General features: G+C 49.8%; 1 protein-coding gene across 4 annotated transcripts in view; it reads left to right on the top strand.

Annotated features, from left to right (window-relative positions):
- The first annotated feature begins 2725 nt into the window (after nucleotides 1-2725).
- Nucleotides 2726-24818, top strand: part of MACROH2A1 (macroH2A.1 histone) — a 79890-nt gene continuing 57797 nt past the window's right edge. For 2 of the 4 annotated variants that reach the window (XM_074313537.1, XM_074313538.1), the window contains exons 1-2: nucleotides 2739-2897; nucleotides 12759-12981. In XM_074313537.1, coding sequence (XP_074169638.1) covers nucleotides 12810-12981 — 172 coding nt within the window. In that variant the 5' untranslated portion in view covers nucleotides 2739-2897; nucleotides 12759-12809. Of the gene's footprint in view, nucleotides 2898-12758; nucleotides 12982-24818 lie in introns of all 4 variants that reach the window. The other 2 variants (XM_074313539.1, XM_074313536.1) reach the window with 2 other exon arrangements.

Here is a 24818-nt window from a genome sequence, read left to right as displayed (position 1 = left end):
TATTCATTTTTAATTCTTAAGTGATACATAAGATAGTATCATTTAGTAAACCAATATTTTTCAAATCACTAATGTATGATGCTACAACATCATGCGTAGGTTTTAAAACTCTGTTGTGTGTGTGTGTGTGTGTGTGTGTGTGTGTGTTTTGCAGTTTTACCTACCAGTGCTTTTTTTTTTTTATCATCATTGCAAATGTCAACATAGTGAAAACGGCAAATAAGGCCTTAGTATTATTATTGTGAAAGTAGTTTTGACCCACAGACCCCATGAAAGGATCTCAGGGACCTCACAGTGGTCTGTGGAACACACTTTGAGTACTAATTCTCTACAGGTAGCCTAAATCCTTCAAACTGTTATTTTCAGTTCAGCTCTAACTTGGGAGGCGGGGAGGGTGGAGGAGGGATTTAAATTTAGAGATGTCTCTAGGCCTGAAGAGCATAATACAGCCCTCCTTCTTCCAACATACACCCAGGAGGGTTTTCCTTGGCTCCTTTGTTATTACTCATTAAGGGTAAATATTCACCTGTACTTCTCCAAGAGAAGGGCATTAACTGTTTAACAAAGACAGGAGGGATTGGGAGTTGTTGAAAAGGAGGGAACGTGTCAGACGTTGCTGTCAATTGCTGATCAAAGAGAGAGAAAGAAAGAGAACTTATCTCTGAAGTGATCAAGTCAGGAAGAAAGGCTCCAACCTGCAGAGATGACGCATGCATCTCTTCCGTGGAAAACAGCACGTCTGTTTGTGGGGCAGATGACGGTGGAGAGAAGTTTACCAGATTCTTTCTTTCCTGGAATCCCCTCACTCCTTCACACACACTCACTCCTCTTAGCTTGATGTGTGTTGATCAAAAACTTAGGAACTAACTGGAGACCCACCCTGCCCTTCCACAAACATGGGCAAGCTAAACCCAGGGACGTGGTGACACCCCACTGTTTAATTCTCAGATCATCAAAGGTCTTAGAGGACACTCAGGGTGGGGCAAAGAGGAGCTGAGGAAATGCAGGAATGCTCAGGCCTGCCCTGCCCACTGGGCGGTGCTCTGCCTGGACTTCTCAGGGAGGGCCCTTTGACCATCTGTGATAAAGCTTTCAAACTTTGATCCAGCAATTCCACTCCTACGAACTTATCCTCAACAGTCAGATGTGCACAAATGTGTATCTCTAAGGATATTCATCAGGTCTTTATAATAGAGTCGGAAACAGTCTGAAAGAAAACAACCACAAGAAGAAACTGGTAAAATATACAGTGGTACTGTATATTTAACAGGATACTTGGAACAGTGTTTCCAAAATGAGGTCTGCAGACCCTTGAAGGTCACTGAGACCCTTTCCTGGGATCCACAAGGTCCAAACTTTTCATAATAATGCTAAGACATTATTTAGCTTTTTCACTGTCTTGATCTTTGCACCAATGGTGCAAAAACAATAATGGGCAAAACTGCTGGTGAATTGGCACAGATCAGCTCTGGCACCAAACTGTACTCATAATCATTTTATTCTTTATTGCCAAGCACTCAGAGAAAAAAATCCGAATAGTTTCACTTAAGAATGTCCTTGATGAAGCAGTAGAAAGTATTAATTTTTTTTGAAACTCCACCCCACTGCCTCATCTTCATTACCCAAATTTGTGCCCAAAGTATGACTTTGCTAAACTGAATTAATGAATCCATATATGGCCTGTATTGGACTCCGCTTTGCAAACTTTTCAAGTCCGGTGTAAAGCATGCTAAAGGTACTGCTGCACTAGGGGGCAGCCGGAGGGCTAAGAGAGGTCTATGAGCAGCGGTACCTTGAACCTCACAACAACTCTGCAGGGTGTATATTGTTATCTAAATTTGGTCCACAGCTAGGTGCTCAGGTAGCTTCCCCTCTACACTTAGGCGGAAGGGAGAAGAGGTTAAGTCCCCTATTTAAGTACCCGGGATGGGGCACTAACGCCTTCGGGAGAGAAACCAATCCAGGAACTCAGAGATGATCTTTACAGCGGCCCTCCTCTTTCTGCTTGTCCGCAGTTTTAAAACTTGAGTGTGATAAGGAATCACTGTTTACATTAGTGACTCTCAACTGGGTTCTATCGTGAACGTTTCCTGAATCGAAGTAACTAACGGCTTCCGTGTGCAAAGCAAGTCCAGACTTCTGGGGGTCACAATGCAGAACCCAGGGCAGTGGAAGTGCAATAGTTGATCGTGGGGGAAGAAAAGGTTTGCTGGAGGCTTGTATCTAAAGACAGCGTGGGGCTCTGAGGTGCGCGGGAGGTCTGCATTGGTTGGGGAGGGAAAAGTGCTTGCTGGTAACAGCAGTTGTGCCTCCCTCCCTGGGTTAATAGGATGGCTTCTAGGGATGAGTCCCATGCTGAGGGCCAGGCACACAGTAGGCGTTCAATAAGTGTCACTCGAAACACACAGGCTGAGACGCGCGCTGGATGCCGCTCTGCCGGGGCACCTCTGTCCAGGGCGCGCCCCGGGATCGGGTGGACCCTGCATCCGGCGTCCAGCATCAGGGCCGAATGACTGAGGGCAGAGGGCCGGACCCATGCAGCCGGGGGACAGACCGACCAACGTCCAAGTTGCAGAGCGCCGAAGGCTCTCGAGCGATCAGCCGCGGGGCTGGGGTCAAGGCCGGGACGGCGCGGGAGGGGTGGACGGACGCGGAGGGACGGGATGGGATGTGACGAGCGGCGCGCTGTGCATTATGGGAATCCCGGGGCCGCGGTGACTGGTTCCAGTTCACTCGGCAGCGGAGCCGGGCGGAGGGGGCGAGCGCGGGGCGCGCGGGCGGGAAGCGAGGAGGCGGGCGGGCGGGCGGACCAGCGAGGAGCGCGGAGAGAAAAGGCGCGAGCGGCCAAGAGGGCACAGGCCGGACACCTTGCTGCTGCCGCCGCCGCTGAGCCGCCTGTAAGTGCCGCGCGGACCCCCTCGCCACGCGCCCCGTCCCCGCCGTCCGGGTCCGGCCGCCGCGCTCTTCCGGCTGCGGGTGCCTGGGAGCGGCCGGGCCTGGCGCTCACCTCGGGCCGCCGGGCTTGGCGCGGCCCACGGCAGAGCCTCGTGCACACGGCGCCCTCCCAGGCCCTGCCTGTGCCGTGCGGGATTCCCTTTGGTTTTGTTCAAAAAGCAAACCCGGAAGCCAACTTCTCACAACCGCGTCCTCCTGCCCGGGCGCTTTTGTGGGAAGGAGACAGTTGGGGCCCCTCCCCGGGCGACCCTTCCCCGGGTGGACGGGCCGACGGCTGGGCCTGGGACCGGAGGAGGCCCCGCGGCACTGGCTGGCCGACCAGGGCCCGGGCGCCCGGGAGCGGTTGTGCGCGGTGCTGGACTTGGTGAAGCCACGCCAGCCCAGCCCGCGAGTTGCCCCGCACAATAAGTCGGGCCCGAGACCCAGGTGGCCGCGGTGTAGGCGCCTGGCTCTGTATGTGCTGGGAGGGCAGGGTGGTGGGGTGCGGGATACTCGCGGGACTGGAGCCAGGACGAGAAGGGGTAGGGGTTGTCCATGGACTGGCTGGAGAGGGGCCCCGGGAACCCCTGCCTCTCTAGCTGGGCTCCTGATCGGCCTTTTGTTTGCTTTGTGGTTGGGAGTTGTTGTTTTTTTTTAAGGTGACTCCGGAAGACTGCAGGCTTCCCGGGTGGAGAAGGCCAGAAGAGACTCGCTGAGGGTGGGGTGGGGTGGGGGTGGCGAGATGAGTCCGCAGGATGCTGCTGGCCGGGTCATCAGACAACAGGTGTGTGGATGGTGCGCCCCACCTCCACTCCTGCAGGGACCACAGATCACTCCAGGATCTTGTCAGTAGATTGCTTGGAAGGTTCTTTTAGACGACAAGATGCTAGGGGAAATATTCCCCAACATCTGAAAGTGAGAGGCTTCTGTAGAAATAGCGGAGACAGACCTTGAATTGGGCAATTAACCATTACCGTGAAGTTCTTGTAAGATTTTAATGATTCGATAAAAAGCGGGTAAGAATAAGACAGTGAGAGGGGCACTCCTGCTAGCTTCTCTTTTTCTTCCACCTTTGTGGTTTGAGGTTTTACATTCAAGAGTGGGGAAGTGCTTTGTTCTAAGGCTCCCTGCTCCAGGGACTCTGGGAATTTTGAACAGCTTTAGGTTTGAGTGGGAGGCCCCAGTTGTAAATTGGATGGAATCTACCTACTGCAGGCCACCTTTAGGGTACTCCACTGTCAGAGGAGTTATTAGCTCTGAAATGGGACACCTCATGCCTGCAACTGGAATTGATACCCCTTGTGCACAAGTAACTACAGTTGGCCAGTAGCATCTCCATCTTGCACAAGGGGCTCTCTGATGAGGAGAAATACATTTTTCAACCTATTTTCTTTCTTTTTCAAGCCCCCAAGACTTTAAATTCTTCCCCCCTCTAGTTTTAGGAGAGGGGGAAATCTCTCCACTCTGTTTTGTTTTAATCTGTTACCATTGTTAATAGTTGTAAAGTTATTAAGAAGGAGGGAAGAAGTTAAAGTACGTGAACATTGTCTGAGGCAAGGCCTTGAGAATGAGGAAGGAATAGTTCACATTTTACTAAACTTTGAGAGTTGTCTGGACCATCACATGTGACTCTAATACACCACCAGAAGTCACTGGCTTGGTCTGTACCAAATTGGCCAGGGTCAGGGAGTGGTGCATCTCAGTCTGCCATTTCTTCTCGTCCTGGAGATGGCAGAACTCTGGGAGAGCCCTCATTCTTTCCCCAGAGAGGCTTGGAGTACATGTATTCTAGTATTTGCAGAACTAATGCTGCCCCAAGTCATTTAAAGGAGATTTATTTAAAGAAAGCACAAACTGAAAACCGCAAGCTGACAAAACCCAACAATAATCTGTATGTTGTGTTCATCAGAACAGCAGCCTGTAGTTCTCATTTGAGGGTGCCTTTGAACTTCTGTAGGGTTTTTCAGAACCCCATTCTTGGCACATGGGCTGGGAAGGGGCAGGGGTGAGGGGGGCTCATACCTGTCCTATGGATCTTCCCCAAGTTCTGTAGGTTTAGAAATACATCGGGCCCCATGTCAGCTCTTGTGAGTGTTAGCCCGACTAGGTCAGCCCTTCATACCAAAGAGTTGTATAGATTTTTTGCTTGGTTCAAGCTTGGAGATCAGCGTGCTGCAGTCTTTCAAGAAATATTTCCTGAGAATTAATTTGGGGTCGGAGTGGGGACAGAACCATGATCAAGAAATGCCCAGTCCTTGGGAAGCTGACATGCAGAGAAGATAGGCTAGCAGCCATTGCAAGGTCACTGCAGGAGGCCACAGTTGTTCCCATCGTGTCCCCCAGGATGGTAGCCTAGCCAGGAGCAAGCCCTTACCAGGCACAAAAAGGCCAAGCAGGAGTTGTCTGGGCAGAGAAGGGCAGGTGGGGACAAGTGTGAGGGAACCTCGTGCGCAGATTCTTAGAACAATGAGAATAGAGGTCATACGGGGAACTGACAGGCTCAGGATGGCTGGATCCTAGGGGGGAGTCAGGTAAAGCTAGAGAACCTCACGGGCCAAATCACACAGGGTCATGATCAGAAACACATTGAGGGATTTAGATTTCATCCTCAGAGCAGTAAGAAGCTATTGAAGGCTCTGGGCAAGAGAGAGAAATGGTCAGATACTCTTTATTCGTGTTGGGAACTCTTTATTCAACAAATATTGACTGTCTTCTAGATGCCAAGCCCGACTAGGGTCTTGCCCTGCTGAAGCTCACATTTTAACTTGACCTTTGATGGTTTTCCATTGGAGTGGTTATCTTAGAGTTTGGCAGAACCTTTAAAAGGAAGAGGGGGGTGTGAGGAAAGTTTCCTTGTGAAGCAGGCAGACAGTGCCTTGCTATCTAAATACAGTGCCAGTTCCTTTGATGAGGCTGGGGAAGCACACCACGGAGAGGGTTTGCAGAGGGGAAATCTTAACCCCACACTAACTTCTTGCAAACTGTTTCCTGCTTGTGGTGAATAACACTCGTGTTTGGGTTTTGTTTTTTCCCCGCCACTGAAAATCTAACACATGAGGGAGGTATGTCTGTCAGAACAAAATGTGCAGTTTAGGATTTATTTCCTATCTCAATTTATCCTTCTCTCCCTGTTTGCAATCCCTGGGTTCCCTGAAGGTGGACTCTCAGTTCTTTAATAATGCTGGCTCACTTTATGATGCGGTGCTTTATGAATGGAGAGAGATGTTGTTCCTGATTGGCTAGATAACCAGAGCACGTTTCTGTTCTGAGCCAATGAGAGTGTAGCTTGTGAACCCCAGCTCTGTGAATGATAGTTGTGTAGTATAGCCACATGCCTCTGGGATGTGACAGCATTGACACCGTTAATCATTTGATATGATGGGAGTAAATGGAAGAGAACGCCGTAAATAGGGTTAGTGTCCTACGCTTCGGAATTGTCTCCGTTTTCACCTTCGTGATTGGAATTGATGGGAAAGTGACAAATGCATGTGGACACGTGGGCATTTATCCAGCTGCAGGGAAAGAAGGGGGCAGTCTTCCCTCAGCACTGATAGCTCAGATTCCTCCATCCTCAGGTGCTGGAGACAGGGCTGACGAGCAGCTCTGCAGCAGTTCTGATCAATATTTTGTGCAGGGTCAATATGCATGCGCTCATTGCTTAGATAATAGAAGACGTCACGATTGACTACTCCAGTGGTTTTGTGAGTGCCCTGATTAAGAGTTTGTTTGTGCTGCAGCTTTAACAGAGGTCAGTCTCTTACAGATGTGAGGAAGGTAAGTATTTTCCTCAGGTCTGTGTTACCGAGCCAGTCTAGTGGTAAGAAGAGAGGCCCTTGGAGCCATAGCATTGTCAGGGAGTTGGAAGGCCTCTGCGTGCTGCCTACCTCAGCTGTCAGGACAATTGCAGTGTTCCTTTCCTGGGAATCCCCAAGGTTAGTTCCATAAGCTCCCTGGATTTTGAGGGTCTGGGCTCCCACAGGGATTGGCCGGATATGTGTACATGAATGTCCCAGAGAAGGTCCCTGATAGGTGTCCCACTTGCCACAAACTCCTCTGGCCTTTGGAAATGCTGCCCTCGTCTTTGTTGAGAGAACCCCATCCACAGTAAATGCCAGCTAATCAGCCACCAGCCAGCCAGCATTTGAGAGCCATCACGTAGCAGGAGGAATGGTGGGTTCTTGGAGATACAGTGGTGGACAGAGCTGACTGGTCCATCCCATCGAGACAGACAAGCAAATAGGCGATGATGATACAGGGTAACAAGTATTAAGGGTGGGGCAGTTGGCCTTAGCATGTTTATATCAATTGCATCTAGAGAGGCAATCAGATTGGAAGGAAGGCCTGGAAACTGCATTTGCATAGCACTTTAAATAAGATTGAGAAAAGCAATGGAACATATTCAAGAATGGTGCTGACCTAGGGACATTATAAGGGATTTTTAGCTGGGCTCAGGGGCCACAGCTGGAATGTCCACTGAGGAAACGGGGAGCAATTCAGCTTGCTAGAGCCCTGGTTGCTAGATGGGCTGGAGATCAGCAGGGCCTTGTGTTCATGGGGCTGCCCCAAATTAGACTGCGATTGGGGGTCACAAGGCAGGAATGCAGAGGGGAGAGCTCCTCGATGAGTCTGCATCACCAGGGAAGGCATTGGCACCACTCTCTAGATTGTCCCAGACAGAAGGCTGGACAGTGTTCCAGACTGAGCAGGCGGCATGTGCCAAAGGGTGGAGGAGGGAATGCAGGCTGTTGACAGTGCTGTCAGGGGCCTGTTAGGGTGCCTGCCCTGTTGGGGAGGAGTAGAGCGGGGTGGTAGGGAGGTAGGGTGGCCCTTTGCTGTCCTCACCATTACGGCCCCTCCTTGCAGTGGAGGACTTTCACTCCACTTATTCACTGGGTGGATAAGTGGGTTTTCACGTCCATCTTATTTACTGGGTCCTCACAGCCAGGTTCAAATTACTCAGTCCTGTGCTATGACGACAGATCACGTTGTCCCGGTCACATCTCAAGTATTGAGGGGCCTGTGGTCAGAGACTGGCTTCTCACTCAAGCCCGGCTCATCTCTGTACAGCCCCCTCTCCCACAGAGTGTCTCTGGGTAAGCTTTGGGTTTCTGCCAACAAGGTTCTTGTCCGTTGTGATTAATTTATAGTTGGAGGAGTTGCAGAGATAAAGACCACAGAGATCCCTGCAGGACCAACCACAGAATCTTCATTTCCTGCCCTGATAACAGTCAGAAAGGTTGCCAAACGAATGTATGGGAACATAACGAGGGGGATGGATGCCCAGGTTGCGTGAACACCTGTCACTCTCGTCAGAGCACCTGGGCCCACGACCAGGCTGAGGGCTTCTGGTTTCCTGAGTGGGGTGTCCTCTAGATGCTGAGCCCAGGAACGAAGGACACAGCTTTGTCAGTTTGACATGATAGTATGGCTGTTTCTCCTATGAGCTGTGCCCTGAGGAGAAGCTCAGTGCCTCAGAAGCCACTTTTTCTACGATGTAGGACTCTCCATCCCGCAGAAGAGGTGGGCTGCAGGATAGGGGTGAGACAGGGCTCCGCAGGCTTTGGCTGGTCATTAAGACCCTGGCTTTAGGGTCAGCTTTCAGGTTCATTTGTCATGTGACTGGGGCTGGCTGTTTCTTTTTTTTGAACAAATAGAGGACATTTCTCAACCTCTCTTGCAATTAGGTGTGGCCGCATGTCCGAGTTCCAGTTGATGGATCATGGCCAGAAGTGTGTGCCTCACAACTAGGCCTGGCCCCTGAAAACCTCCATGTGTTCTCCATGGCCTTTTCCGTCCTGTGGTCGCCCTGGGAATTGTGCATGGAAGGATGGGAGGGGTCTGGATCCATGAGTCATCTTGTGCAGAAACCCTGGACAGTCGTGGAAACCCACTTTGGACTTTTCATGAGTGAGAAAGAAGCTATAGGGACTCACTTGTTGTAGCAGTTAGCGCAACCCTCACCACTACAACTATCCAACACCGGTTTTTCAAGAAGGCAGCCTTTTTTCATCTTACACACCTTGTCATTTTTATTTACCAAGCACTTGGTGGGCGAGTGTCAGGCTCTTCCATGCAGGCTTTCATTCAACTCTGATGTTCATTCTATCATCGCCTCCATTTGACAGATGAGAGAAGAGGCTTAGAGGGGTTATATCACGTGCCCAAGGACACGTAGGCAATAAGTGGCAGAGCCATGACTTCAGTCAGGTCTGTCTGACTTTGGAATTCGAGTTATTAACCACAGTGCTCCACGGCCACTCTGTCACAGCTACTCTCTCTCCCCACATGGGTGCCAGGCCACAGCTGCCCGTATCTGCATGGCCCTCTGAAGAGCAGGGTGGACCTGCACGGTTATGGGTTTATCTGGAGACTGCAAGCTACAAGGTGATTTTTCCCGAATGGTGCTTTTAAAATCACCTCGTATTACTGGATGTCAGGAAGTTGCATAGCTTATAATTCTCATAGTTATGGCTGCTGTTTGGGGATCTAGCATTAGAAGTGCAGAAAGACTATGGAGAGGGGCGAGGAACAGAATCTCTCTCTGCAGGACAGCCCCCTTGGGGGAGGGGACAAAGACTTGGGGCTGCTTTGTCAGAGAGGAGCCAGACTGAGAATGAGACATGAAGATGTCCTTCATTCAGCAGAGTGGCACTTGAGTATCATGATAGTTTAGATCTCTCCTGGGACCCAGGGAGCAGGGGATGAGGTGACTACAGTGTCTGGCATCAAATAGTTTGCAGTTCAGTCAAGCTGGGAAGGCAGGCACACAGCTATGTGCTGAGATACGTGCTTTGGGAACAGCGAACGGAGAGCAATTCAAGTCCATGGACAGATCCAAGAAGAGGGCTCATGAGCATCAGCTCAGCAGGTAGGCAGGAGGACAAAGGGTGTTACAGGCAGAAGAAGCAGCAAGTATAAAGACGTTCTGGGCACAGCATCCCAGGTAAGGAAGTTGAGGGCAGCCTGGGGCATCTGAGCCCAGGCAGGGGTGGCAGGAAGCAGTGCTGTAGAAGTAGTTGAAAGATGGTGTTTGTGGCTGACTCAGGGTGGGGGGGGGGAACCAGCAAAGCGGGCAAAGGTCCCCTGGTGTCCAGGAGAGAGACAGGTGCTGGGGAAACAGGTGAGAAGTAGAGCTGAACCCAGGTGGGGAGGATGAAGAGAAGGGAAGAGGCTTGAGAAGTTAGGGCGGTAGATTCAACAGAGCTTGGCTAATGATTGGGTGTTGGGCAAGTGGGCAGAGATAGGGGCCAGGTGGACTCCTGCTTGGTAGCTTGATGCATGGTGTTGCCACTGATGAGGCTGAGAAACCCAGAGAAATTCAAGGACTTACAAGTGGTCCCTTGCCGCAGGCAGTCAGAGCAGAGCTCTGGGTTTCAGCGGCCTGGGTGTCAGCAGCACGTGGATGATGTGACGGCCCTTGGCCTCAGTCACAGGGAAGCATCAGGAGCATCATTTATAAGGACTAAGAGTGTCTAGGCCTCATCAGGTCCCCAAATGCTAATGGCTCCTGTCTGGGTCAGGACATTGTCCGGTCCCCACAGACGCAGCCCCAGCATACCCAGGCAGCTACTCGTGGAGACAGAGCTGAAATCAGAGCTCCAATGAGACCAGGGCTGAGCTGCATGAATCATCACTGACCACAGGCCTCTCCTGCTGAGCGAGGGGAAATTCAGCTCTGAGAGCTCTTAGTCCGAAGATGTTAGGTTGTTCTGTGAGACACATTTGTAAGTAAAGCAAAAGACTGCTAGGGCACCCTGTGACAGCTTTCCCTGCAAACACACGTGTGCACAAACATATACACATACCATTTCCTGCTCAGAGCACGGGTCCCTGTTGGCAGGGGATGTTTTAAAACAGAGCTCATTACAGCGAAAAATGGAGCCAACTAATTGTTTCAGAACAACTGAGACCCTTCTGGGACTCGCTTTCCCACTCAGTGATATTTCCAGACTGGTGCCCCCTCAATAGGGTGAAATACAGGGTTCTCATCCCAGGGGACTTCAGCCCCCTTCAACATCAAGACCCAGGGCTTGAGCACCTTTGTTCCATTGGGCCTATCAGCTCAGCTGCCCCCAGTGCCCAGGAATGCTGCCCTCTGCTGTTTGGTTGTCTCTGTCAGGCAGATGATTGGAACTGGTCCTGGTGGGGCTCACATTGATGTTAGGTGTGGACCATGGTGTGTCCCCAATACGGGGTTGGACATCAGAGTAACAAGGACCACTGACTCTGTGGCCTCCACAGTCAGAGGCATGGAGTGTTGGGGCTGGAGGGGCCCACACACCATGGAGCGAGCCTGACCTCAGTTTACTAGTAAATGGGAGACCTACCCATTTGGCCCAATGGTCTGAGCATAAATGTCCTCTAGGGAAGGCTTGCCTGGTGCCCCAGAATAGGCTGAGGCGTTGTCACCACCCTCTCCTAGCGCTCGGCACTGGCCTCTTGCCGTTCTTACTTAAATGACTGCAGGGTTATTTATTGTCTGTCTTCCCCATCAGCTCCAGGAGGACAGGGACCACCACTGTCCCAGGCACTGCTGCCTCCATTCCCCAGCACAGCTCCTGAAGTGAACGCAGGATGACTTGAATGCTTGTAGCAAACATTTGAGACCTTACTGTATAGTGCTACGCTGGGAACACAGTCAGGGGCAGCCCCGAGAGCTTGCAGCCTGATGGGAGAGACGGCGGGTGGGGGATGGGGGTGGGGGTGCCCAGCATGGATGCCATGTGGATGGGGCAGCTGATCCGAGCCCTCAAGGAAGGGTTGGCAGAGGGCAGAGACCAAGTGTGAGGGCTAACAAGGGGTCCTGGCCAGAGAGCACAGCCACCGCAGAAGATGGCATTTGGGGGCAACACGTGTGACCATAAGAGGCACAAGGTAAAGCTGGATGGCCGTGCCAGGCCTAGATGTCCAGGGCGTTGCATGACAGGCCAAGGGTCCCGACTTTATCTTGGGAATTGAGGCAGCCACGGAAACCTGTTAAGAACAGGGCCATGGCATATTCATATTTGTGGACAAAGATAGCCCTGCCCCTGGAGGCCAGTGGTGGGGAGGCCCTTTCTGGGGCTGTGTGTGATCCTGTGGTTAAGACAGTGATGGCCTGGACGCAGTCACCGTTGGGATGGACAGGAGAGAACCCCACATGAGGTGTTGAAGTGGGGCATCCTCTGGACTGAGTGGCATTGTGGGTGGGCATTGGGAAGAGGGGCAGGGAGAGAACCACGCTTCTGGAAGGGCAGGCCCATCTGGCGGGCTGGCAGTGTTCCGAGGGCATCTTATTCCCACCTGGCTACCCACTGAGCTCCTGTGAGCTGTTCCCCTCTCACAGATGAAGGATCGTAAGGTAGAGAAGCTGCCGTCATCCAAGAACTTAGACATCCAGCTGTAGTGCTTCATTCTAGGGGCAGGTGACATCGTTGTTTTTTTTTGGTTTTTTTTATGAAGCCTTCAGCAAATTGATCAGCCCTGGTCTCAAGTCTATGAAAATGCAATTATTAAACAAGTGTATAGACTGTAGCCAAGAAATCCCATTTTCTTTTACATCATGCGGCATAAAGGCAAGACACTTAACAGCAGTTATTGTCAGAGTAACCTTTCAATGGAAATGGCCAATAAAATCAATGTCATGGTATAAAACAGTGAAAAGCTGTCTCTTTGGGGCCATAAGCGCTCCAGTGGAGTGTGTCAACTGGGCTCAGAGGGCTCAGCGGCTGCAGGCGGTGGCATCTGCTGGCCGGACCTGTTTCTTGCAGGGGCCAGAGTGTAAGGGGAACGGGACGATGTGCAGTCTGCAACGGGCCTGACGGCTGTGCCTCTTCCCTCCACAGTGTGCTGCTCACTGACCCAGCTCCGCCAGGGACACAGTCAGGGCCACCGCCATGTCCAGCCGGGGCGGGAAGAAGAAGTCCACCAAAACCTCCCGGTCCGCCAAGGCGGGAGTCATCTTCCCTGTGGGGCGGATGCTGCGGTACATCAAGAAAGGCCATCCCAAGTACAGGATCGGAGTGGGGGCGCCTGTGTACATGGCCGCCGTCCTTGAGTACCTGACAGGTGAGTGCCCGAGTCAACCGCCGACACCACTGGCTCCCAGTGCGGCAGTTCTAATGGCTTTCCAAGGACTGATGGGACTTTCTGATTCCTTTTAGTTGGCAACTTTTTGAATCTACAGAAAAGGTACAGGAATAATATAGTGAACGTCCTCATCTAGATCACCAGATAACACTTTTGTCCCCCCACCCCATGTGTTGCTGTGTGCGTATGTATCACACACGTGTACGTTTATTTTTGGCTGTCCTATATTACATGGTTTATTTTCAAATTTCCTCAGTGGTCCCGGTAATGCCCTTCATAAATCTGGTTAGCTTTTTTTCCTGAGTCAGGACCCGTTTCAGAGTCAGACGTTGTATTGGGCTCTCAGGTCTCTTTAGTCTTATTTAATGTAAAACAATTCACCAACTTTTTAAAAATCTTTCATGACACGGGCATTTTTGGAGAGTCCAGGCCAGTTGGTTTGCAGAATGTCCCTTCGGTCTGGGTTGGTCTCATGCTTGGATTCAGCTTGAACATCTTAGGAGAAGAATTGCGTAAGTGATGTTGAGTCCTTCTCTGGTGTCACGTGAGGACGCACCTCATGTGGTTTTGTCCTGTCATTGATCATGTTCGGTTTGGTCATTCAAATAAAGTGGTGTCTGCAGATTTCTGCACACCCTGAATCATAGTCTTTCACCCAATGGCTTTAGCATTCCCTGACGATCTTACCTGAATCTGTTATTACCACGGTGGTTACAAAACAGTGATTTTTCTATTTGTCATGTCTTCTGCATTTATTAATTGGCATTCTTCTGTAATGAAGGACTTTCCTTCTGTCCTTCCCTTCTTTTTGTTTTTGTGCTGTCAATGTTGGTTCATGGATTTTTAAAATTTAGTGGGTTATACACTATCTTGTCATATTCATTATGTCTCAACTTTGACCCTCAAGCTGGTTCTCGTGTCCTTTTGCCATGTCGCCATCAGTTTCTGTGCATTTCCTTGCTTTCTGACATTATGGGATAGTCTCATCTCACTGTGTACTTTCCCTGCCTCCGTCTTAGAATCAGCCATCTCTCCAGGGGTTCCTTGGACCTTTTCATAGGTATAATCTTATTGGTCTTATTAATGGCTCCATAGCAATTGTGGGAGGTCAGCTGGACAGGGATACCACCCCATTTTTAGTGATGAGAAAACCGTCCTCAATGCATGAAAGGACTTGCCTGGTGTTACCTATAACCAGTAAGGACTTGAGACGGGACCCACCTTCTGTTGTCCTGTTGTCATGTGTTTACCACTTACTGCTCCATCCACCATCAATGTAGGTGGCAGGAGGGGGCACTCTTGATCCTTAGCAAGACAAAGTCCCTCTTCCAAAGTGATATGGTCGGGCATCCGAGAGGGGATTGCTTCTTGTTCTCCAGGTCTCTCAATAAGGCAAGACCCAAGGTTCCCCTGTGAACAACACAGTCATAATTGGTGTGTCATAGCATGAACTAGGCCTGATTCTCCTCACTATATAGATGAAGAAACAGGCCCAGAATTTATGTGACACACCCAGGCAAGCCATGTGTAGCATTGGCAGCCAGCCAGGGAGACCGGGGCAAAGTCACTAGATAGAAATCAGAGGCCATTTTCTAGTTCTGGCCTGGCAGTTTATATGCTATGTGACCTTGAATGAGTCATTTAGCCTCACTGGACCCCAATTTCCTTACAACTCAAATGGAGACAATAGTCCTACTCCACTAACTCCAGGCTGCCGTGAGAGCCAGAGGGGCTTTGTTTGACCGTAATGGGAAAGCTGGCACAATGTGCAAACCCAGCCAGCCCGTTTCCTGGTTCCCAAACACCGCGATGCCCCTATTACGGGGGTTTTCGTAGACACGGTCGTTAGGTCACGTACAACATCAGTTTCATTTCTTCCATCGAGCTTCCTCTTTGTAGTTTGCAGGGCCTGGGATAGGGGAATACCACTGCTCCATCGTAGCCAAGGTAACCAGTGCCTGTGCCACACAGAGAATCTGTATGTTTTCCCTGTCTGTGCCTGGCTGGCTCTAAAACCGAGCAGAGTGCTCATGAGTTCGCGGTCAGCGGGTCCGCTCTCTGGGGGCCAGAGACCTTGACCTGTCGCGCCTGTCCCTACTTATCACAGGTGTGTGGTCCCAAAAGGGAGCGAGAATGGTCAGGACAGCCCATCACTAGGGCTGGAAAAGTAGCTCACAGCAAATCCTTCCTCTGGTGTTAGCCGCTGTATATGAAAGAATAATACGTATTTTCAAGTTTTACCAGGGTTATAGTTCGCTGAATCGGAACCATTTTCTCTGGCCGCTTGCAGTGCCGAGCCATTGCCATGACCATTGTCTCATGCCAGCCCCCAACATGGGACCTGGCCCGCGTGGCAGTTGCCTCGGGAGGTGTCTTGCTGTTAGTGCAGTGCTGAGTCACTGCTGTGGCCACTTGTGTCCCGTTGCCTGCTGATGGGATAGGAGCTAAGCTCTTGGGCCACGTCCAGTGAGGACACTGCTCTGTTCTGCCTTTAGAACAACGCTGTACCCACACTGACTGCTCTCGGAAGGTGACCTGCGCCCCTTGGGCTGGGATGTGGGAGCCGGTGGCTACAGGGAAGTCCAGAGCCTTGGTTTGGGTTTGTGGGTGAGAAAGAAAGGTGGACAAGCTCTCTTTCTAATCTGCTCTTCGCTTTCGTTTCACTGAAGACCCTTCTCCATTCATTCCACATATTTATTGTGCACCTGCTGTGTGCCAGGCGCCATGCCAGGCTCGGATGAGAGCAGAGGAGTGATCAGGGCAGAAGTGGTCTCTGTCCCCGGGGAGCTCCTGGTCCACTGGGGAGAAAGGACCACCCAGCCCAGACCCCCGATGGTTACTGACTGTGATACATGCGCGAAGGGCATGAACAGGCCAAGGGGGCCCGGGCAGCTGGGCGCCTGGAGATGGACTGGCTCAGGAGGGCGTCTTGGAGGAGGAGACACCAGCTGGGACCTAGAGAAGAATATGGTGCCAAGCAGCCCTGAGAGCTGGAAGAGGGGCTCTGCCTTTTGTTCATGCTCGATGCTCCTACTGGGTATCGGCCTTTTCCCAGAGCTTGGGAAGACATGGAAAGAGGGAGAAGCCAGGGTACCAGCCCTCAAGCAGCTCAGGGCCTCGTCAAGAATGTCGCCCAGACCTCATGCTCTAACACAAGGCATCTGAGGGAAGTACCACCCACTCAGCAGGTCCTCACTGAGAGCTGTGCTGTGTCGGGCACTGGGCTATGAACCAGAACAAGACCTATCCCTTGGCCAAAGAGCTTTCTGTCCAGAGACAGTGCCAGGCAAGAGAAAGGTGGTGGTCATGCAGGCCCGCATGTGCTGTGAGTGGGCGTCAGAAAACATTTCCATGGAGGACGCTTGTGGGCTGGAGCTGCCCTGCTCATCTAGTTGTCACCTTCAGCGCCCTATGGAGGGATTGACTTCCTGTGTGTGAGGCCCAGACTCTTACAGATGGCATACACAATTGCAGGCATGGCGATGGACATTGCCACACAAGACCCTTTTGAAGGGTCAGGCCAGGAGGCTGGGCCAGGCCTCCTGCCTTCAGAAGTCCCCATTGAGAGATGACATAGGAGGGTCTGGATGCTCACGTGGCTAGGAGGAGTGCTGAGCTGCCGGGCCCACCTAGGCCTTGGTGGCTCTGGAGCGGGGAGCTGACGTGTTGGTGGCCAGCCCTGGGGACCACTTGGAGTGGCATGATCAGTGGACACCAGATCGAGGCAGTGGGGCTCAGTGGTTAAGAGTGTAGACCTTGCTGTCAGCTGCCGTGTCTCAGTCGTGGCCTTGGGCGAGTCACTCACGTCTCCGAGCTGTGGTTTCCTTGTCTGTGAAACGGGGATGACATAACTGTCTCATAGGGTTATTACCGGCTGAAATGAAATGCACGTGAAGAGCGTCTCCGTGCTGGCACAGTGTGTGTAAGTGCCCACTTGCTGACTTACATTCAGGTTCCAGCAAAGAGAAAGGAGTTTCCAGTCATCCTGCTCTGGCTGCCAAGGTGGCGGGGTTTGCCCACTTCCCTTAGGGATCTCGATGGGAGCTGTCACTGCCCACTCTTGGGTGTTGTCCTCTCGTTTGGTCAGAACCCACTGGGCCTCACCAGGTACCTGCAGAAGGTCTTGGCAGCTTCAGGCCTACTCCCTCTGGTTTGTTAAAGCTGCCACTTGACTCCTCCTCCTAAAGGCTGTCACCCTCAACACCAAGATGCCCTGTTACCAAACTCTTTGGTCTGGTCAAAGGCCACTTCTGTCCTGAGCTCCTGGCATGTTCATGGGAACCCTCTCGAAGGATTATCCAGTTAGCCAGGAGCTGAGCATACCCAGCCCTGGGCCTGTGTTAGGCCGGAGCTGAGGCCAGACCAGCACGTCTGAGCAGGCAGCAGCCCTGCAGGCCGGGGCCATCAGAGCCCATCGAGCTCCCCTGGGAAGAGCATGTTTCAGGGCTGAGGGATCACACAAGTACCCCTCCTGAGGGTCTACCCCAGGCTGGGGTGGATGTGGGGTGGAGGTTGTAGCCTTGTGTCTTATTCTGAAACTTCAAGCTGGCATCTGTTTCTACTCGTGGGTCCACAACCCAATATCTGCCGAACTTCAAAGGAAAAGTCAACACCTGGAACAAGCTTGAGTCTGACGATCAGACTGCTCCTTCTTCACAGCTCTGTGCTCCTGGCTCTGCAGCTGTGCTGGGCTCTTCCCAGAGCTCTTCCTGCGGAAGATGGTGCTGTCTGCTGTCTTCTCAGTGTCAGGGCTGCCTGCGCCTCACTTCATTTTCTACCTCTCTGCCCTTGACCTTCCAGCCGAGGGGAATTATAGAAGCCCCATCTCTGTGGGTTGCTGTGAGAATTGATGATTGCATCTCAAGAATTTAGCCAGCGTTCATAGTAAACATTCAATAAACGATAGATAAAAGTAAGTATTATGGGGGAACTGCGGCAGTTTCTTTGAGGTATCATCTTTGCCCCCACAATACTGTGGTACTTTTTTCGTAACTGATATTGAAAGGGAACATGACGTGAGTTCAGCTCGGAACATCTCTGGAGTCTCTGGGCCGTGCCCAGCGTCGTGCTGCACAGCGCTGGCAAGTGTGGAGATGTGAAATAAGCAGCACGCGACACGGCCTTGACCCCAGTGGAATTGCCATTGATGTTGGGGACATACAAGCCCACACACCAGTAGGGGAATAGGGCAGACCTAAGGGATCAGTACCTCAGTCCCACTGTGGGGGGGGAGTATGTGGAAGAGCAAAGAGCACGTGTGTGATTTGACGGCCAAGGCTCTGGGTCAGCATTGCTCAAACTGCAGCAGGACTGAGGTGTTGGCAAAATGTAAGCGGTAGTCCACCAAAAAATAGGGCTGTGTGATCGAAATGGGGAGTCGACCAGATGCACATTCCCCCCTTTTTTTAATGATTTTTTTTTTTGGAGAATATTGGAGAACAGTGTGTTTCTCCAGGTCCCATCAGCTCCAAGTCATTGTCCTTCAGTCTAGTTGTGGAGGGTGCATCTCAGCTCTAAGTCCAGTTGCTACTTTTAATCTTTATTTGTAGTGGGTTCAGCCCACCATCCCAGGCGGGAATTGAACTGGCAACCTTGTTGTCGAGAACTCGTACTCTATCCAACTGAGCCATCGGCCGCCCCTACACATACCCTCTTTTGAGGTGGGTATAGGGATGACTGATGAGTTCCTCACTAAAGGGACTTGTTTTAGTTTGGGAAGCACCGAGAAACAGCTTTCTTTACTGTAGGACTTTTCAGAACTTTTAACATACTGGTGTCACCGTGAATCCCCAAGGGAAGAAACTTTGATACCTAGTGGTTCCCAAACCTTTATCACAAAAGGCTTTCCAGGAACACCTGTAAGCATTGGACACAGTACAGTGACGGGGACACTGTTGTGGGATAAGCCCATGAGAAGTGGCACTGTGAGCCGTGCTGAGTGAAGAAGCAAAATCGAGAGTCACCATAAAGAATGAACTTGGTCTGGCTTGCTGTGACAGCGTGACAGAGAGTGGGACTAACAGAAGCCATGCGTTTGTTCTGCTAAGCTGAGTTGCTCAGGCACTGACTCAGGGAGGGCCTACCACCCTCCAGGCCTGTGCCAGACACTGAGATCTGTGAGAAAAGTCCCTGCCCAAGGAACTTACCGGGGGAGGAAGTGCTCTTGGAGTCATTTTACCCAACCCTTGGGAGAATAGTCCTGGTTCCTATTCATCAAATCTAAACCGATATGTGATCACATCTTTTTCTTTTTTTCTTTTTTGTCCAGAAACCCTGTTACATAGCCTGATAACACACCTTATTCTACCAACTTACCTCCTAGGATTTAAGCCTGTTTGCAAAAATCAAATCCTTTCTCAGAGGATTTCTCCACATTCGGAGGATGGAAAGCCCTGGCTACCAGCTCTCCAGGCTGAATGTTGACACTTTGTAATAAGCATAGGCCTTCCCACGGGGACCGCTGTGAGAGGTCTGCTGATTTGGAACCTAAGCTCTGGTCTGTTTAAAAACCTGGTGTCATCGTGCGTTTCCACCTCTCACAGTGTAAAGCTGTGGCTAGAGGTTTCTGTCTTCTTTGGATCTAATCCACAAAATGATGAGGGTATTTGGATGTGCATATTCTTAACCCCCCACTCCTTTTCCATTTTCCCAAGCCCTGCCCCTCCCCACCCCCCATGTTTCGGACCATGGTCTTCCCTCTCCTGTCTCTTGCCAGAGACCAGAACCGCCACACTTCTAACAGTCCCCTGGTACCCCATCACAGCAGGCACTCCAGTCTGAAGCTGCCTACGGCATTTCACTTGGTGAAGTTGACAGGGCCCGCTTCCAACCTGGGGAATAAGCGGGGTCCCCTGGGTGACCGTAAGACCACTTTATAGACTGAATGAGGCCTGGCCCATGTGCCTGACTGCATCCTGCAGTAAAACCCCAAGGAAAAGGGATGGTTGTTAAAAATACACATTGCCGCCTGGTTTTGGCTACTGAAAGGATCACCCCCATCCCAAGTTTCAGCTCGTTTGATTTCGGATCTGTAACCTGGGTCAGATGTAGCCCATCCCTTTGATGTTAGTCACTGGGTCACGTTCCATCCCTGCCCCCGTCTCCTGTAAGTGCAGTAGGGAGAGCCCTCTCCTGTCAGCTGCACCTCCTGTTGCACCCTCATTTCAGCAAACATCCACACACTTGGCATTTCTGGCCTGGGGAAGAAAGGCTCTGACAAGCGTGGGGGCTGCGGTAGGCAGAGCCTGCACTTGGCTCTGTCACTTCCCCTGGCCTCTTTACCACTTTCTTATCCGAGACACCCAAGTGTGCTCTGTACTCACACAGCTAAAAATAGGGCAGGAAGAGGACAGTCAGGCTGGCTCCCTGATGCTCCAAGGCCCTTTGAATTCCTACGTCTCTTGCTTGTTCGTGTGACCGCCCCTGCCGTAGACTGACTAACACATCAGGCCAGGACCCAGCTAACTCTTGCTATACCTTCTTGGCCATTCGTGCTCCCCTGAGGCTGTCAGCACCCCACATGCTGATTGTTCTGCAAGGCCCTTTGCCAGCTTCATTTTCTTAAAAGCAGACAGACAGACAAGAAAACTACAGGAAAGAGAAGACGAAGGATTTCAATAAGCCAGAAGGTTGAAGCTAGAAAAAAGTTGGAAATCCTGAAGTTTGAAACTCTAGTGTGTTGGGTACGTAGTGTGTACAGACTGTATTTAAATGCATATTCCTTTTTGTGGTTATATGAGCAATTTGTGTGTGAGAATTTTTTTTTTAACTTTATTGGGGAATATTGGGGAACAGTGTGTTTCTTCAGGGCCCATCAGCTCCAAGTCGTTGTCCTTCAATCTAGTTGTGGAGGGCGCAGCTCAGCTCCAATCCAGTCGCCATTTTCAGTCTTTAGTTGCAGGGGGCGCAGCCCACCATCCCATGTGGGAACTGAACCGGCAACCTTGTTGTTGAGAGCTCGCACTCTAACCAACTGAGCCATCCAGCCGCCCCTCTGGAAGCTCAGCGTCAGCTCGTTGTCTTCAATCTAGTTGTGGAGGGAGCAGCTCACTGGCCCATGTGGGAATCGAACCGGCAGCCTTGTTGTTCAGAGCTCGTGCTCTAACCAACTGAGCCATCAGGCTGCCCCCTGTGTGTGAGAATTTAAGAAGCTAAAACTCATAATCCCGCTGCCCAGAGATACAGCAGCTGGCACCGAATGCCTTTTGTGTATATGTGTACATGCATGAGAGTTAGGTTTTTATTATTCATTTAATTAGCTGTTTTTATTAACGCCTGCTATTGATGATCTTCATTGACAGCCAATCACAGAACATCATCACTGCGCATCATCTTACAAAGCAGATCGTGCAGTAATTTAGGAGATGCTCCCCGCATATGCTACCCATCAGTCCTCCTTCAGTCTCCCGGGGAACAAGGAGTGTTTGAGAAAGCAGCAGTTTAGCGCTCGGCACCTTCCACATTTCCCTGATGACGTGATGTCAGATGGCAGCTGGTTAGCAGACCCAGGTGGGGCAGACCTCGGGGCTTGAGGCTGGCGCGTGGAAACCACCCCGGGCTGGACTTCCCCAGGGCTTGCTTCACTGCCGCTCCCAAGATGTGCACGTGGCAGTGCAGCGTGAGTTCACACCCCTCCCAGGGAACATGTGTCTGCTGTAGAGCTCAAAAACGAAGTTTTTATCTAGTCTGCATGCCGTCCTCCTAAAGAGTCCACGAGCTTGTCCAGCACAGTGTAAATGCGACTGGCCTCACTTCATGAAACAATGGCCCCATTTCCCCCTGCTCTCCCAGGGCCGGGGGTTGGAATATATCACTTGGATCAGAGAAAGGAAAGGCCTCCTCGTTTTCTTTGGCAAATATTTCCTCCCAGTGTGTGACTTGTCATCTTAGTCTCTTTACAGTGTCTCACAGAGCAGAAAATTTTAATTTTAATGAAATCCAACTTAATCAACTTTTTCTTCCATGTACAGTGCCTTTAGTGTTGTATCTAAAAAGTTATTGTCAAACCCAAAGTCATCTAGACTTTCTCCTCTGTTTTCTTCTAGGAGTTTTGTAGTTTTGCATTTTACGTTTAGGTCTGTAATCCATTTTGAGTTAATTTTTGTGAAGGGTGTAAGGTCCGTATCTAGATTCATTTGTTTGCATGTGGATGTCCAGTTGTTCCAGCACCATTTGTTGAAAACCTCTCGGCTTTCTTAAAGATAAACCATGTTGCATAGAAATCCTCAATGGTCAAGGAGTTGCACTGTTGCTTCACGATTTCCCTTTGAAGGGTAATACGCAACTTTCCTTTCTGCCTTTGGGGTCTGCACGTGCATAGACAAGTTTCATATCAAGGGTTCTGTTTTTGCTGGGACCAATGGAAAAGCACTATAAAACCTGCTTCTGGATTCAGGCAAGGAAAAAGGTGCGACCGAAACTAAGTGTGGCTCTTTCATCTCAGACCTTCCATCTGGGATCACTTTACTTCCGATTGAAGTACATCCCTTAGAATTTTATTTAGTGAGGGTTTTTGGTGATAAACTTTCTCAGGCTCTGATTTTGAACATGTCTATCTCATCCATAAAGTTTTTAGCTCTTATTTCTTCAATGCCTCTATCCTAGTCTCTTTCTCCTTATGAAACACAAACATATGTTAAGGTTTCAGTCTATCTTCCATATCTGTTCATCTCATTCATATTTTTCATTTCCGTCTCTCTGGACTTCTTTCTGGATGATTATTTTTGACCAATCTTCCAGAACTGTCTACCAGTTTAATTCTCTCTTCATCTATGTCTTATCTGCTGTTTAATTCAGTCACTGAATTTTTTATTTCAGTTTTGATACTTTTCATTTATACAAGTTCCATTTGGTTCTTTTTTGAATCTGCTTGGTCATTCTTTATAACCTCTTCATTTTCAAAGTTTGCTTTAAATATGTTATACGTAGCTATATATTTATCAGAATAAGTCTTTTTTTCAACTTATTAAGGAATAATTGACAAAATTACATACATTTAAAGTGTACAATGTGATAATTTGATATACGTATACATTGTGAAATGATTACCATATTTATTTGAACAATCCTAATATCTGAATTTTTTATGAGTCTATTTCTTTTGGAATTAGACCTGGATTTTTTTTTTAATGAAGTATAATTAGAATTAACATTGTTCAGAAATCCTATTTCTCTCCAAGTTTACAGAGGAATTCCTTCATGCTTTTGCTTTGTATTTTTGTGGTTTAATTATTTTACACTTTTACTTTGACCCATTCTGAATTTATCCTGATGTATAGTGTGAGATAGGGATCAACTTAATTTTATTCCAGGTGGTTACCCAGTTATCTCAACACAATTAATTGAATAATCCACCTCTTCCTTGGTGATCTGAAATGCTACCTTTATCATACATGAAGTTTTTTGATATAATTAGGGCTATTTCTGGACTTTTTCTCTTTCCTTGGTCTGTCCTGTAATATACTTAATAATATCTTTCTCATATCTGATGGGTCTCTCATTGTCTTTTTTACTTTTATGGAGAGTAATTACTTTCTTTAATAGGTGTTGCATACGAATGGTAAGATTCACGTGTTCCCAAAGGACATACTGTGAGACGTGATCTCCCTCCCTGCTCTTTTGCACACCCAGTTCTCCCAGGAGACAATCAACGTTATTGTCTCTTATCTGTGTTATATATCTATCTAAAGATTCTTCTTTTCCCTTTTCATTTCAAAATATATCTAGAAAATGAAATGTCAAAAAATAGTGAATCAGGATAATGGGTACATGTGATACACAGAGGATGACCTTTAAATTTAAGCCAAAATCTTGGTTGGAAGAATCTGATGATCCTTGATCTGCTCCTAACCTCCCTGCCGCCCCGGTCCCTTCTGTCAACCTTGAGTCTTGACCTGAGACTGTGAAGTGAGGCTTGTCTGGGTCCTGGTTCATCACGCGGCTGCCTTTGCCTGGGACGACAGCTTTGTAGCTCACACCGCCTGCCATGGATCCTGAGTGTTTGTTCTAATACATGTTCTAATACATTCCCAGGCCAGTGTGCTGAGAATGTCCCTGCACGTCCCTCCTTCCTCGCCACTTGAATGCTGCAATGCCTGGTTCCCTTGTTTAGTTATTCATCTGTAATGACTTATTTACGAAAGAGTTAACCAAACTCTGACCAAGTGCAGGGTGCCGAGCTGGGTGCTGGGGGTTGAAACAATCATTGATGATTTCAGCAGATTTGTATTGAGTGTCTGTGGTGGGCCCGGCATATCCCAGGCCGTATTCATGACCCCAGGGCTGGCTGGGACTGGCCTTCCCCACCCCTCTCTTACCATTGTGTACTCAGCTCCCAGCACAAGTCTGACCTTTGCAGCCGCTCAGTAAATAGATTTTTTTATTGAAAGATAAGAGGACCGGTTAGAAGTGGATGAGTTTTAGGAGGAGGGAGGGTTGGTAATGTCAGATGCTACCAGGAAATGGATGAGGGTGAGAACTGAATTAGACCCTGGATATTTTTTAATGAAGTATAATTAGAATTAACATCAGGGTATGGTGGGCCGGACCTGCCTGAGGAGAGGCAAGTGGAAGGGTAGCTGTTGGTGGCAAACAGGAAGGGTTGGATGTATTCAAGGGCTGATCTCTCACTTCTGCCACAAAAGCCACTGAGAACGTCTCAGCTATGCCTTGAAAAGCAGAGGAAGCCAGGAGCTGCCCAACCGATGAAAATAGCAGCATCTCAGGGTTCTTCTGTGGGTGACCATCAAGAGTGGCTTTAAAAGAACTATTTACTTACTGAGAGGAAAAGGAAACGGGTTAAGAATTCGACACATCTT

The sequence above is a fragment of the Rhinolophus sinicus genome, linkage group LG10 (genome assembly GCF_036562045.2).
Source record: "Rhinolophus sinicus isolate RSC01 linkage group LG10, ASM3656204v1, whole genome shotgun sequence".
NCBI lineage: Eukaryota > Metazoa > Chordata > Mammalia > Chiroptera > Rhinolophidae > Rhinolophus > Rhinolophus sinicus.
The sequence above is the reverse complement of the archived record's forward strand: the minus strand, read 5'-3'. Positions and strand labels throughout refer to the sequence as shown.